This window comes from Lampris incognitus, chromosome 5, assembly GCF_029633865.1.
Source record: "Lampris incognitus isolate fLamInc1 chromosome 5, fLamInc1.hap2, whole genome shotgun sequence".
Classification (NCBI taxonomy): Eukaryota; Metazoa; Chordata; class Actinopteri; order Lampriformes; family Lampridae; genus Lampris; species Lampris incognitus.
The window spans coordinates 29603264-29616183 of record NC_079215.1 but is presented as its reverse complement, the minus strand read 5'-3'; the positions used below and the strand labels follow the sequence as shown (position 1 = coordinate 29616183).

General features: G+C 40.9%; 1 protein-coding gene across 1 annotated transcript in view; it reads left to right on the top strand.

Annotated features, from left to right (window-relative positions):
• Nucleotides 1–12920, top strand: part of herc3 (HECT and RLD domain containing E3 ubiquitin protein ligase 3) — a 47247-nt gene that overhangs the window by 20558 nt on the left and 13769 nt on the right. The window contains exons 6-17 of the mRNA XM_056279512.1: nucleotides 2465–2556; nucleotides 2851–2981; nucleotides 3060–3211; nucleotides 3928–3998; nucleotides 4634–4758; nucleotides 4977–5036; nucleotides 7123–7234; nucleotides 8366–8555; nucleotides 9530–9693; nucleotides 10128–10241; nucleotides 11195–11218; nucleotides 11314–11403. Coding sequence (XP_056135487.1) covers nucleotides 2465–2556; nucleotides 2851–2981; nucleotides 3060–3211; nucleotides 3928–3998; nucleotides 4634–4758; nucleotides 4977–5036; nucleotides 7123–7234; nucleotides 8366–8555; nucleotides 9530–9693; nucleotides 10128–10241; nucleotides 11195–11218; nucleotides 11314–11403 — 1325 coding nt within the window. The remainder of the gene's footprint in view (nucleotides 1–2464; nucleotides 2557–2850; nucleotides 2982–3059; nucleotides 3212–3927; nucleotides 3999–4633; nucleotides 4759–4976; nucleotides 5037–7122; nucleotides 7235–8365; nucleotides 8556–9529; nucleotides 9694–10127; nucleotides 10242–11194; nucleotides 11219–11313; nucleotides 11404–12920) is intronic.

Here is a 12920-nt window from a genome sequence, read left to right as displayed (position 1 = left end):
TGCTGGAAGTAGCCATCAGAAGATGGGAACACTGTGGTCATAAAGGGATGGACATGGTCAGCAACAATACTCAGGTAGGCTGTGGCGTTGACACGATGCTCAATTGGTACTAAGGGGCCCAAAGTGTGCAAAGAAAATATCCCCCACACCATTACACCACCACCACCAGCCTGAACCGTTGATACAAGGCAGGATGGATCCATGCTTTCATGTTGTTGACGCCAAATTCTGACCCTACCATCCGAATGTCGCAGCAGAAATCGAGACTCATCAGACCAGGCAACGTTTTTCCAATCTTCTATTGTCCAATTTTGGTGAGCCTGTGCGAATTGTAGCCTCAGTTTCCTGTTCTTAGCTGACAGGAGTGGCACCCGGTGTGGTCTTCTGCCGCTGTAGCCCATCTGCCTCAAGGTTCGATGTGTTGTGCGTTCAGAGATGCTCTTCTGCATACCTCGGTTGTAATGAGTGGTTATTTGAGTTACTGTTGCCTTTCTATCAGCTCGAACCAGTCTGGCCATTCTCCTCTGACCTCTGGCATCAAGAAGGCATTTTCGCCCACAGAACTGCCGCTCACTGGATATTTTCTCTTTTTCGGACCATTCTCTGTAAACCCTAGAGATGGTTGTGCGTGAAAATCCCAGTAGATCAGCAGTTTCTGAAATACTCAGACCAGCCCGTCTGGCACCAACAACCATGCCACGTTCAAAGTCACTTAAATCAACTTTCTTCCCCATTCTGATGCTCGGTTTGAACTGTAGCAGATCGTCTTGACCATGTCTACATGCCTAAATGCATTGAGTTGCTGCCATGTGATTGGCTGATAAGAAATTTGCATTAACGAGCAGTTGGACAGGTGTGCCTAATAAAGTGGCCGGTGAGTGTAAGTCTGTGCCTACTGAAATATGTCCTAGAATAGACATATGCTACTTTCCATTGCAAAAGCGTTTGAATATGTTCAGAAACACCTATCGACAATAGAAGGCTATATAGACTATATAATTACCAGCAAGAATTAAGGTGCTAAATCTAGTGGGGCTATGTTCTGTAATTATAATAACACCACCCAGCCGGTCCCAGCTGATAAGTCCAGGGCTGAATTTCTTTCCTAGTATACCCCTGGTAGGGAGATTGACCTTCTACTGCAAATACAGGGTTTTAAGCTCTGCAACAACATACCCATGAGCAAGTAATATGTCCAACAGTGTGAGGTCCCACAGATGAGTAAATTTCAAAGTAGAGACCTCGCCATAAAGTGTAAGTAACTGTTGGTAAACTTCACACTTCTCTGAAGAAATTGAGTAGGCATAAAACAAATTTGAAGGATTTAAAGTTCGCAAAACTAGAGAAGTTTCCATCAGTAAGGGATGATGCCTACCAGACTCTTTCTACTACTGGTTGTCAGACAAAATTAAGTAACTAAACATGAAGTATCTTGGCTACAGTTGTGAACCCAAAGACCACTGATGTAACTACAGAGGTCTTTTGGCTCTGGCAAGAGATCTTTTCAGGAGGGACATTTAGATTATCAGGGCAAAAACCTCTAGTTTCTGAAACTAAAATCAGACTTTATTTGCCAGGGGTAAGGCGGAAACTGGACATGGCTAAATACCCATCAAACACCAATTCCTGTATTGAGCCCTGAGTTTGTAGCTGCAGGGCCTGGAAGAGCTGTCATGTTAGAAGGAACAATGACCAAAGAGAACCTGTTGGTGTGATTTATCTTCTCACAGGAGAATAACTATTGTTAAAACACCAGATTTTGGACAAGAATATGCAAGTTATTATATGTTCCAGACATAGCCCAGACTTGAATACCATCTGTGGAATGACTTGACAAATGTGCCAAGGCGATAGACATGTCCAAGACAAATAAAAATTGCAATTGCTGTCAAAGATGCCTCTACAAGGTATTGAATCAAGGGGTTGAATAATTGATTAAACTGAAATTTCTGTCTCTTATCAATATTTTTGAAAATAATTTATTCACTAATGTGAGTACAGTAAATAATAATGCAGATTTTGATTAAGCTGCAAAACAACAAAATGCCCAAACATTAAGGAGGTATACTATTTTGTAATGGCCCTCTACCATTCTATACAGGTACTTTGTGAGTATAGATACAGTTAATTTTTATAGATTGCCTGAAGATGAAAATCATAAAATAATAATAAAGGTCATCATCAATTTGCTAGGCAGATGCTGAACTGTAAATGTAAAAAGATATTTAAAAGCAATTATTGTGAAAAATTCTTATTGTTATTCTTAACATGACTGCGTTCAACATAATGTCCATGGGTGTCTAATTAATAAGTATTCCATCAACATTCTTTCCATGATGAGTTCTTAATTGTTTTAGGACTTCAAGTCTTATGGTCAGTTCTACGTGAAACACAATAGCTTTGTTTTTGGTACCATCAGTTCTTTTTTTTCTTTTTTCTTTTTCTTATGTATTCCCTTAATCAGATCGGGCTGTCCCATGCCACATTAAGTTTCTGAGATCCCAAAAAGTTGTTTACATCAGCTGTGGAGAAGAACATACTGCTGCCCTGACAAAGGTAGGGCAGCTGAAAAATGTTATCTGAAAAACTTGCCTATTTATTGTCCTAAAAGCATTTTGTTGTCCACCTTTCTAAGTCTGAGTGGGGTTTACTTACTGCTAGGGTGGTAGGTAAAAATTCTGCTTGCATGACAGTACCTCACCTGCAAGCATCTGCATACATTTCCTTGGTCTGGGAATAAAGTTGCATTATCTTACATTATTTATATGATATCCCATATATTATTTATAAAATCCTTCTGTCCCAAACACCAGTACCAAAAATAACCCATACTCTGTGTCTATCTGATAGGATGGGGGCTTGTTTACATTTGGAAATGGCTTGCGCGGTCAGCTGGGCCATGACTCCACCAACAATGAGCCTTTACCCAGACGAGTGCTGGAGCTAATGGGGAGTGAGGTGTCCCAAATTGCCTGTGGAAGGTACCATTTGGTGCAGCCACATAAAACTTGGGTGTTTCTATCTACATCATAACTCCCTCCCTCTCTTAAATCTTCCAGGCACCACACCTTGGCATTTGTTCCTTCCTCTGGTATGGTCTATGCTTTCGGCAGTAACAGCCATGGTCAGCTGGGCACAGGAATGCAGGGAATTACCAAAAGCCCATTCCCTGTTAAGAGCAGCCTTCTAACAGGAACCTCTGATAGTTCAGGTGACTGGATGACTTATTACCGACTCATAAATGTCTCATGTCAGGTTTGTTCTTTCAGAACTGGGTTTCAAACTGAACATACAATGTTATTAAAAATTTAGCACATTCAAAATGGAATGCAGCAAAATGATTTTCATTAAATAGTTTGCTCAGTTATATCTTAAATAGTGTAAATTTACAGAGGGAGAAGTATTTAAAAGTAAAAGTTTGTACTGTATTTAAGCTTAAGGAAATGACAGTCATGTCCATGTGCTTGAAAAGGATTGTTTTCTAAAACCAAGGGAAAAATTATGTTGACCACACATATTGAGCATATGTGGTAGTAATCCATATTTAATTTTGTAAAGTAGTTTCAGGAAAGTTGAAAAGTCAATTGGCTGCTTGTAGTAAAATGATTAAAATTCACATCTGCAGAGAATAAATATATTGGACTACTGTATATTTGTACATTTTGGGTTGATGAGATGTGGTTTACAGTTTCGGACATGGTTTCTCTGCTGCTTCATGCCATTTAGTAGCCTGCCTGTAGTTGAACTACCAGTACTAAAGAAGATGGTAACAAACTTATACTGCATACATCAAGAATGTCACTTAACAGTTTTGTTCAGCATTTAAATCACTTATCTTTATGACAATCTCATGTACCTAACGACAAGAAATTGCTATCAGATTTTGTCCGGCTAACCTTCTGCCTGTGTTCCTCCTTTCCATGTTAGAATCGGAGTATTGTACAGTAACCAAAATCAGCTGTGGAGGAGATCATAACTTCCTGTTGTATTCTAATCAGGTAAGTTATCTGAAAAAGTAAAAAGTTGGCTGTCTACCTTTCTGAGTCTGAGTGGGGTTGTCCTACTGCTTAAACCCTTTTTTTATTTTAAGTAACTGATTCCAATTCTGAATATATCAATCCATCTCATCGCAGAGATCTTTGCTATTTTTCAGTTTTGTCTGTTCCAGCCTTGAACCACAGGGAGGCAGCAGTGCAGTAAACTTGTGCATGGTTTTGTTCCAAAAGGGGTTGCCACAGCAGATCATCCATTTCCATCTCTTCCTGTCCTCTGCATCTTCCTCTGTCATGCCAGCCACCTGCATATCCTCCCATACACATCCTGAAACCTCCTCTTTGGCCTTCCTCTTTTCCTCTTGCCTGGCAGCACCATATTCAGCATCCTTCTCCAAATATACCCAGCATCTCTCCTCCGCACATGTCCAAACCATCTCGATCTTGCCTCTCTTGCTTTGTCTCCAATCCGTCCAACCTGAGCTGTCCCTCCAATATACTTGAGCTTTTTGTTATATCTATGTAGCGCAAAGGGACACAACTCAAACAGTTTTTGAGCGGCCTTGTGCTGTGCGAAACAGTGGATACCCAGTCTCTTTATGCTGTGTTATTTTGACTCCCGCTCCCATCGTTTCCCACAGAGTTCTGTCCACCCAGAAGACTTCAGAGTGACTAACATCAGAAAAGGCATCTCGCAGATCAATTTTGAAAGTTTAAATTTGTGGAGGATGAAGCTGATAGACAATACAGACTCTAGTGTCACAAAGTAAGTCAGCAAGTAATGGACAGTCTGTATAAGTATAAGATGAGATCTCTTTTAAAATCTTAAACATCCTGTGGAATTTTAGGGCGATTAGTTGACTTTGGATCTCTGTTTGAATATCCTTTAATATGACATATTTATTTAATTATGATATTTTTATTTTTAATGGTCTATAATCTGTACCTCAACTAACACATTTCATAATGTGACTCTGTCCTCAGTGACATCATACTTCTACTCTCCTCTACAGCCTGTTGGAATGCCAGCTTCTTGGACCAAAGGTGCTCAAAGCCTTTAAAGGGCCTTTGTGTAATATTTTGGATTTCCTGAAGCATAATACGACTACTACATATCAATAAGGGTAGCTATGAGGTAGTGAATGAAATAAGGTAGAGTTATAGGGGGAGTTAGAGATTTTGTTGTTTGACGCCTCCGAAACACTAGGGGTCACACTCATTGTCCTCAGCAAACTACAGGGATTACAATGAATATGATGATAATAATATGTACTGAAGACATTCAGAATTGACTTATCTTGCTTAATGAGGGGCCAAGCCAAGTGTCTATTTGGAATTATTTTTATTCTCATTGCTCAAAGTTTTTGATAACAAAAATAGGAAACTTGATATCAGATTTTTGAAAACTGCATGGATGCAAGCACAACTTCCTGTTGAACTGCTGTATTGTTCATCTTCTTTGAACGTGTATAAGGACATTTGCAATTGTTACCATTACACCCTTTTCAGACATTTGACAGGAAAAAAGAGATTAAATTCAAAACACTTCAAATTCTTCAAACCTGATATCAACATTTTAAAATCCAGGTTCAGAATTCAGAATCTTAAAAAATCGTATCTCAAAAGCACTGATCTGAAACATGGATAACATATTTCAGGAGCTTGGCTGTCAATTTTCAAAACTTTCATATTTCTTTTTGGTACCAAAAACTTTTAAGCTATATATAAACACCTGGAAAGATTATTTATTATAGAAATGCCTGGGTTTTTTATTGTCAGAAATCTCACTTTAGCTAATTTGAGTGGTGAAGATCTTTTGACATGATAGGCTTTAATGGGTTTAGGCATGCAAACTGTAAAATCGCTTGATTCTATGACCTGGATGTAGGCCCAGTGTAATAGGCTGCTGTATCTTAAAACCTGCCTTGGAGAAGTTAAATTCAATTAAGTTTGATCATTTAGGTTTTAGCTTCTCCATGCCATCATCACCTTACTATCGACCTGTCAAGACCTGTTGTCCTTGGAGAGTGAGAGCATACTAGGCACATATTATGTAACCAGCTGCCATATGCACTTGCTCGTATTTCTGACTCCTGGGAAAGTGCTCAGCAGGGACAATCCCAGTCTCCTATCACACCCTTACATAGACACAAACACGGGTACATAAACTCACATTACATCATGCTTTAAGACAAAATCTCTGATCCTCAGGGTTCGGAGTGGTGCTACATGATGTTCTAAGTGCTAATTGGTAAATAAGGTCCATGAGGTGATCGTGAGGTGTTGATGTGTATGTGCAGGTAGGTGTGATGGCACTTTCAAACTCAATGCCAGTTGTCGATAGCTTCGTGAGAAAAATCCTCAGAGCCCATCAAAACAGAACGGTATCCTGTGGAGAGGAGCATTGACTATTTTATATTTTTCTGCCTGATGAAATATTAGCCACAATCTACCAGGATTGAACTGTTATATAAACAGCTGAAAATGCAAGGAAGAGGGTAGAAGTGTTGAGATGGGGAGGCTGCTTAGGGGCATGCTTTTTCATCTACAGGGTACTTGGTGAGTTCCCAAATGACAGATCCCACTGAGTTCCCAAAATTAATTGGGTCCAGTGGAGAATGATGCTTGAGGACTTGAGGACAGTTTAGTGGAACATTTTAGAAAGAGAAAAGATTGTACTATGTGCATTAGTGCTTTACTGCTTTTGTTTGTTTAGCAAATAGTCTGTTCTAGATAAAATCTCATCTACCTATATCATGGCTAAATAAACCCTGCTCCATCAATGTCTTTTGGTTTACCCTGTAAATAATTGCTGTCTCTTATACTGAAAGTTTTGCTATCTTTTTTAGGAGAGCTAATGTGGGTTTCTTTTAGTTTATGCTAGCGTTTAGTATTGATTTGTATTGAAGTTCCCAGACTCTCACAACTAAAGAGACAGATCTTCTAAGATAAGGTATTACTGTGTCTGCCATACCACAGGTTGAAACAACATGTATGTTTATGTTAATGGCTTGCTACAGTGCCCCTGATTATGAGCACTGACCCTTTTACATCATATCAGTGACCATAGAAGCACCACGAATAGAGATTCTGAACAATCTAGACAGTCGTGATTTGTTTGTGTTTTTAGTGATGACGGCCACTTCAAAACCAATCCAAAAATCCCAGGCATCGATCTCAACTCTGTCAAAACGCTATTCGAGACACTGAGCAAACCAGCCTTCTCTAAAGTTCTTGAGCAGGTATTCACAGTATTATTCACTTTGTATGGGAATTGTGTGCATATGGCACCCGAGCTCTCTCTTTTTTGTCCTATCTTACAAGAATCCTCAAAAACAGTACTACCCCCATTTTGTGGGCACCTCAACCTAGCATCCGCTGGTTTGAAATCTCTGCTCCTATTTTCTTAGTGTGATCTTGTGTGAAAAGAGGGAAAAAATGTTCATATTCAAGAATACCCATTTATCCTACATAGTCTTAGGAGTTGGAGAGATATTGCCCTAGGAGTTGGAGAGATATTGCCATTTGGAAAAAAATGCACCATTTCTATTGTATTATAAAGCTGTTTATCACATTCAAAGCCTTTTTGTATATGTTCACTGAGATAGTGGTTTTGTTGGCCCATATCCTTGACTGCTGTTTATACACTGAAGAAATAGTTGTCTTGATTTGTGTTTTAGGTAGCACAGATGATGAATTCGAAATATTATGACTCGAATGTGACATTTGCTGTCAAAGGAACAGACTGTCCCTTTTTGGGTCTGGAAGACTAACAGACCTTAACAAAACAAACAGAGGCAAATACACAGTGTGTATCCAGTATATGTAATATCACCACCCCTATGTTACAGGTTTACCACTGCCATCAGAGGTCATGGCTTGTCACTCAAAGGGAATAAAATGTTTTATTGAATTTGGATCATAATTTGAAAACCCAGCATTAAGTCATTTATAAAACAGAGTACTGACACAAAATGGAAGACTTGAGTCTATAGCCTGCTCATATTATGCTTTATAACACAGAGCACTGACACAAAATGGAAGACTTGAGTCTATAGCCTGCTCATATTATGCTAATAGCAGATGTATCTCAGCCCAACATCATTTATTATGCTCGATTAAATCCAGGCTCTATTACAAATCACTAGAGGCCTTGCCTAAAATGAAGTGACTGATATTGTTTTCCTGTTTTCTTAAGAATTTCCATGTTCTACCTGTGTTTGGGTTACCGTTTGTCATTTTAATTAAATTTGACTTCCACCGCAGTGCATTTTCTTTTTGCCCTTTCAATGTAAAAATACACCAAAGCGATAACTTTTAGTCAGTTATTCTCTGCTGCTGCCCCTCTCCCATGTCAAATCCTGTCCACTTAGGCCACCAAAAGCTTTGAGAGCCTGCTTATCCCCAAACTGCCATGTTCCCCTCCTGATGTTGAAGCCATGAGGATCTATCTGATCTTGTCTGAGTGCCCCGCCCTGCAGGACTCCAAGAACTACATCAGCCTCACCATCCCTCTGGCCATGGCTATCCTCCGACTTGACACCAACCCCAGCAAAGTACTGGGTATGATGTTGATGTGCATGCAACATATTTTGAATAGCCACTAACTCATTTGAAAAAGGCTTTGACAGTTTGCTGTGACTCCAGCAGACCCACATCCAAAATATTTCAAACTTATCCAAACTTGTTGAATATGCATCTCATTTATGTAATTTACCTTGCTGGTAACACATTCTTTTACTTACAAGCACAGTGAATCCAATCAAGTCCAATGCAAAATATATTTCTTTATCAAAGAAAAGGTTTTGTTTTTTGTTTTTTTAGAATTAAAAGCACAAAAAGTATTTAGCAGCCTAAGCACCCAGCGTCATGAACTGTGGCTGTAAAGTTGATAAATTACTATTGTTTCTCGGGTCTAGTTATTGACTTGGTGACTACAGGATATCTGCAGGCATCCCCTTTGAAGTATATCTTAAAGTGTCAATTCAAACCATGTCAGTGGTGTTACAAGGAATTGCTGGCATGGAACTTGGCTATATGTCTCTCTCTTTCATCAAGCTTGAAATAGATATAAATGAAATTGACTTGACATTCAATAGTTCTGAGCATACACAGACACATACAGTGAAACTAACAGACAGTCTCTTATACACAGCCATATAGATGTGCAGAACGTTTGACGGTCATGTTTCCAATTCTTGTATTTAGATTCTAACTGGTAGAACCACTCTTACACACAGATATGTGGTCACTGACCTGCGTGTGTTTACACAAGATTGTTCATGTGCAGTAAGACACTGCCTAACCAGTGGTCCCATGCAAGCACAGGAACATGTCTCTACTTTGAGTCATGGGAATGTTGCAGTACAAAGCAGTTTAGATGTTTACAGATCTAATCTCTTAGACAACTAGGAGGATCAAATATTGTAGTCTTTATTTTTTGAATGTGAACAGAACTGGTGGTTCAGCTGTGGTTCAACAGTTTAGTTTTAAACATATTTTGCCTTGGATGTCTAATTTGCCTTTTTATCCTGCAGATAATTGGTGGTGTTTGGTGGATTGCAATGTGTTCTCCAGACTGGTAGACATGTACAAGAGCATTGTGGTGTTTTTACTGACGGGAGGCAAGAATCTGCTCATACCAGTTTTCCATGAGAGCTACATTAGTGCCACACTAAAACTACTAGAAAAACTCCACAAGGTACCAAGACAAGATACCGTCTGCCCTCATAAACATGCCATCCATTCTGAGTGCATTTTTTAATTATTTTTAATGGCATCTAATTGTTAAGGCAGTCCATAGTTAATTGCAATATTTAAGCATGCAACTAACTTAGTTTAAATATTAACTCATGTTAGAATATGACAACGCAGTCGCACTGCTATGTCTGTATTTCATTTGAGATTTTCAAACATCTCCATGTTGTAGAGCTGCAAATAGATCTGCAGTAGGCCAGAGATCCTCATCAGATAAGATTTTGTATCAGGGACCCAATGCAAACTTTGCCTACCAACCTCTGAATAGAAAGACTTCTGTTGTTGATCACTATTGAATTGTGTAACTTGTTTTGTTTTGTTTTTTAAACCACAGTACTGTTTCCTTGAGGTAAAACAGCTGTTTTTCCATGTTTCCAGGTTAATCTTAAGGCCCACCGTGTGGAGTATAATTGTTTCTACATCTCTGACATCACCACCCTGGTGGACATCCAGGAAGACTACCTCACGTGGTTTTTGAGTAAAACTGAGATTGTGAGTCTGAGAATTCAACCCTAGTTGTCTAATTTCCTCTGCCCAACACCCTGCTCCTCTGGTCTCTCATTCAGCTGTGTACCTCTTTGCTCAAAGCAGTCTCAGCCACTGCCAAGGCCTTGATTAGAGCTATCATGTGGAATTTTATGCTAGTTTGCTTGTGGGTGGGTGGTGGTGTTTGTCAGACTTTTCCGCCCAATCCATGTTTTAGACGAGCAGACGAGCCCCTGTCACGCTTTGCATATATGAGAAAAATAAAACCTTATCTGCCTGACAGAGCTGAAATATTGTTGTACACAGTATCTTTTTAAGAAGAAAATTCTCGTCCTGGGGCCAGAATTTGATTTTCCTTCATCGAATGTTTCCAATTTAGTGGGTACTTATGAAAACAGATTATGTAAATGGACACAGCTTTTTCCATATGTGAATAATATATGAAATTACTTTTGCCACAATAGGCTGCTCATCTGGCAAGCTAGTAGGCTACATACATAAATCATTCATTTATGTACTTCTCCCATATTTTCAGTTTTTCATAGAAACGGCTTGAAGAGTCTTTCAGTTTTTCATAGAAACGGCACACAGACAATGATTACACCATAGACACATTAAAAATCCTACTTTCCTTTCATTTCACTTTTGCAAACTTCAGGCTTCAGCACCTCAAGAAAGCTGGATAGATGCTACTGAAAACTTGTTAGCAGCTATAATACCTTTAATTCTTTGCAAATCTTGGCTCATGATTTTAGTGTTGTGGTACTTTGCTCTGTCATTAACCTTTGAAGCCCTGGCCAGTATCTTGGTAATCTGGGAGAACTACATAAACAAGCCTCAAGTCATTCATGTCAATGTTAAGTTAGTTCCGCAGTTAGTTAATTTCTGTCTAGAAGTCATGCTAATGATAATGTACTTCATCAGTTTTCTATCACATTTTCTCTTGGTTTCTCTTTTAGAAAACGAGAGTACCACCAGCTCAGGTATTGGTCTCCATGTTTCAACTTTTGTTATGAAAAATCTGTTATCTTCTGATGGTAGGAAGTACATTTAAAGCATTCTCTCATCCTCGCTGCAGAGCTCAGTGACCCTATGTGCCTACCCATTTATACTAAATGCTCAAGCCAAGACAACCATGCTGCAAACAGATGCAGAACTGCAAATGCAGGTAACTGAAGCTCATCTGAAATAGTTATTGAGGTTCCATGTGATTAAATTGACAGTATATGTGCTAAGAGCCACTTTGGAAAAATGGTTTGGCATTTTCTTTCATCGGTTACGTTTTTTTTTAAGTATAGAGAATTTTAATTATTCATAAATAAAATGCACCTCGCCGGCGAGGTCTGGTGGCCGGGCTTTTTGCTCATGGGGCCCAGTCGGGCCCAGCCCAAATAAACAACATGGAGCCACCACCCTGTGGACCCACCACTAATGGGGATGAGCGTTGGGGTAGGGTGCAATGCAGGCTGGGCGGCAGGCAAAGGCGGGGACCAAGGCGTGCCGACTTCCGGCATCACAGATTGATCCTCGGGATGTGGAATGTCACTTCTCTGGCAGGGAAGGAGCCTGAGCTGGTGTGGGAGGTGGAGCAGTACCAACTAGATATAGTTGGGCTCACCTCCACACCTAGCATGGGCTCTGGTACCAAACTCCTGGGGAGGGGGTGGACTCATTACTTTTCCAGAGTTGGCCAAGGTGACAGGCGGCGGGCGGGTGTGGGGATACTCACAAGTCCTCGGTTGAGCACCGCCGTGTTGGAGTTCTCCCCAGGGAATGAGAGGGTCGCCTCTATACAATTGTGAGTCGCTGGGGGGAAGGCTCTGACTGTTGTTTGTGCTTATGCACTGAATAGCAGTTTGAAGTATCCGGCCTTCTTGGCGTCTCTGGGTGGTGTCCTGGATAGGGCTCCGCCTCAGGACTCTATAGTTCTGCTGGGGGACTTCAATGCTCACGTGGGCAATGATGGAGAAACCTGGAGGGGCGTGATTGGGAGGAACAGCCTCCCCAATCTGAACCCGAGCAGTGCCTTGTTATGGACTTCTGTGCGAGTCATGGATTGGCCATAACAAACACCATGTTCGAACATAAGGTAGTTCAAAGGTGTGCTTGGTACCAGAACACCTTAGGCCAAAGATTGATGATAGACTTTGTGGTCGTATCATCAGATCTGCGGCCGTATGTTTTGGACGCTCAGGTGAAGAGAGGAGTAGAGCTGTCAACTGATCACCACCTGGTGGTGAGTTGGATCAGATGGTGGCGAAGACTGCCGGACAGACCTGGCCAACCCAAACATGTAGTGAGGGTGAACTGGGAATATCTGGCTGAGGCCCCTGTCCATGAGGTCTTCAACTCCCACCTCTGGAAGAAGTTCTCATGTATCCCAAGAGAGGTTGGGGACATCGAGTCGGAGTGGGCCATGTTCAAAGCCTCTATTGCAGGTGCGACAGGCAGGAGCTGTGGTCATAAGGTCATCAGTGCCTGTCGAGGTGGCAACCTAAGAACCTGCTGCTGGACACCGGCGGTGAGGGAAGCCATCTGGCTGAAGAAGGAGGCCTTTCGGACTTGGTTGGCCCAGGGGTCTCCTGAAGCAGCAGGCAGGTACCGGGAGGCCAGAGGGGCTGCTGCTTTGGCGGTCACGGAAGCAAATTCTCGGGTGTGGGAGGAGTTCGGCGAGGCTATGGAGGA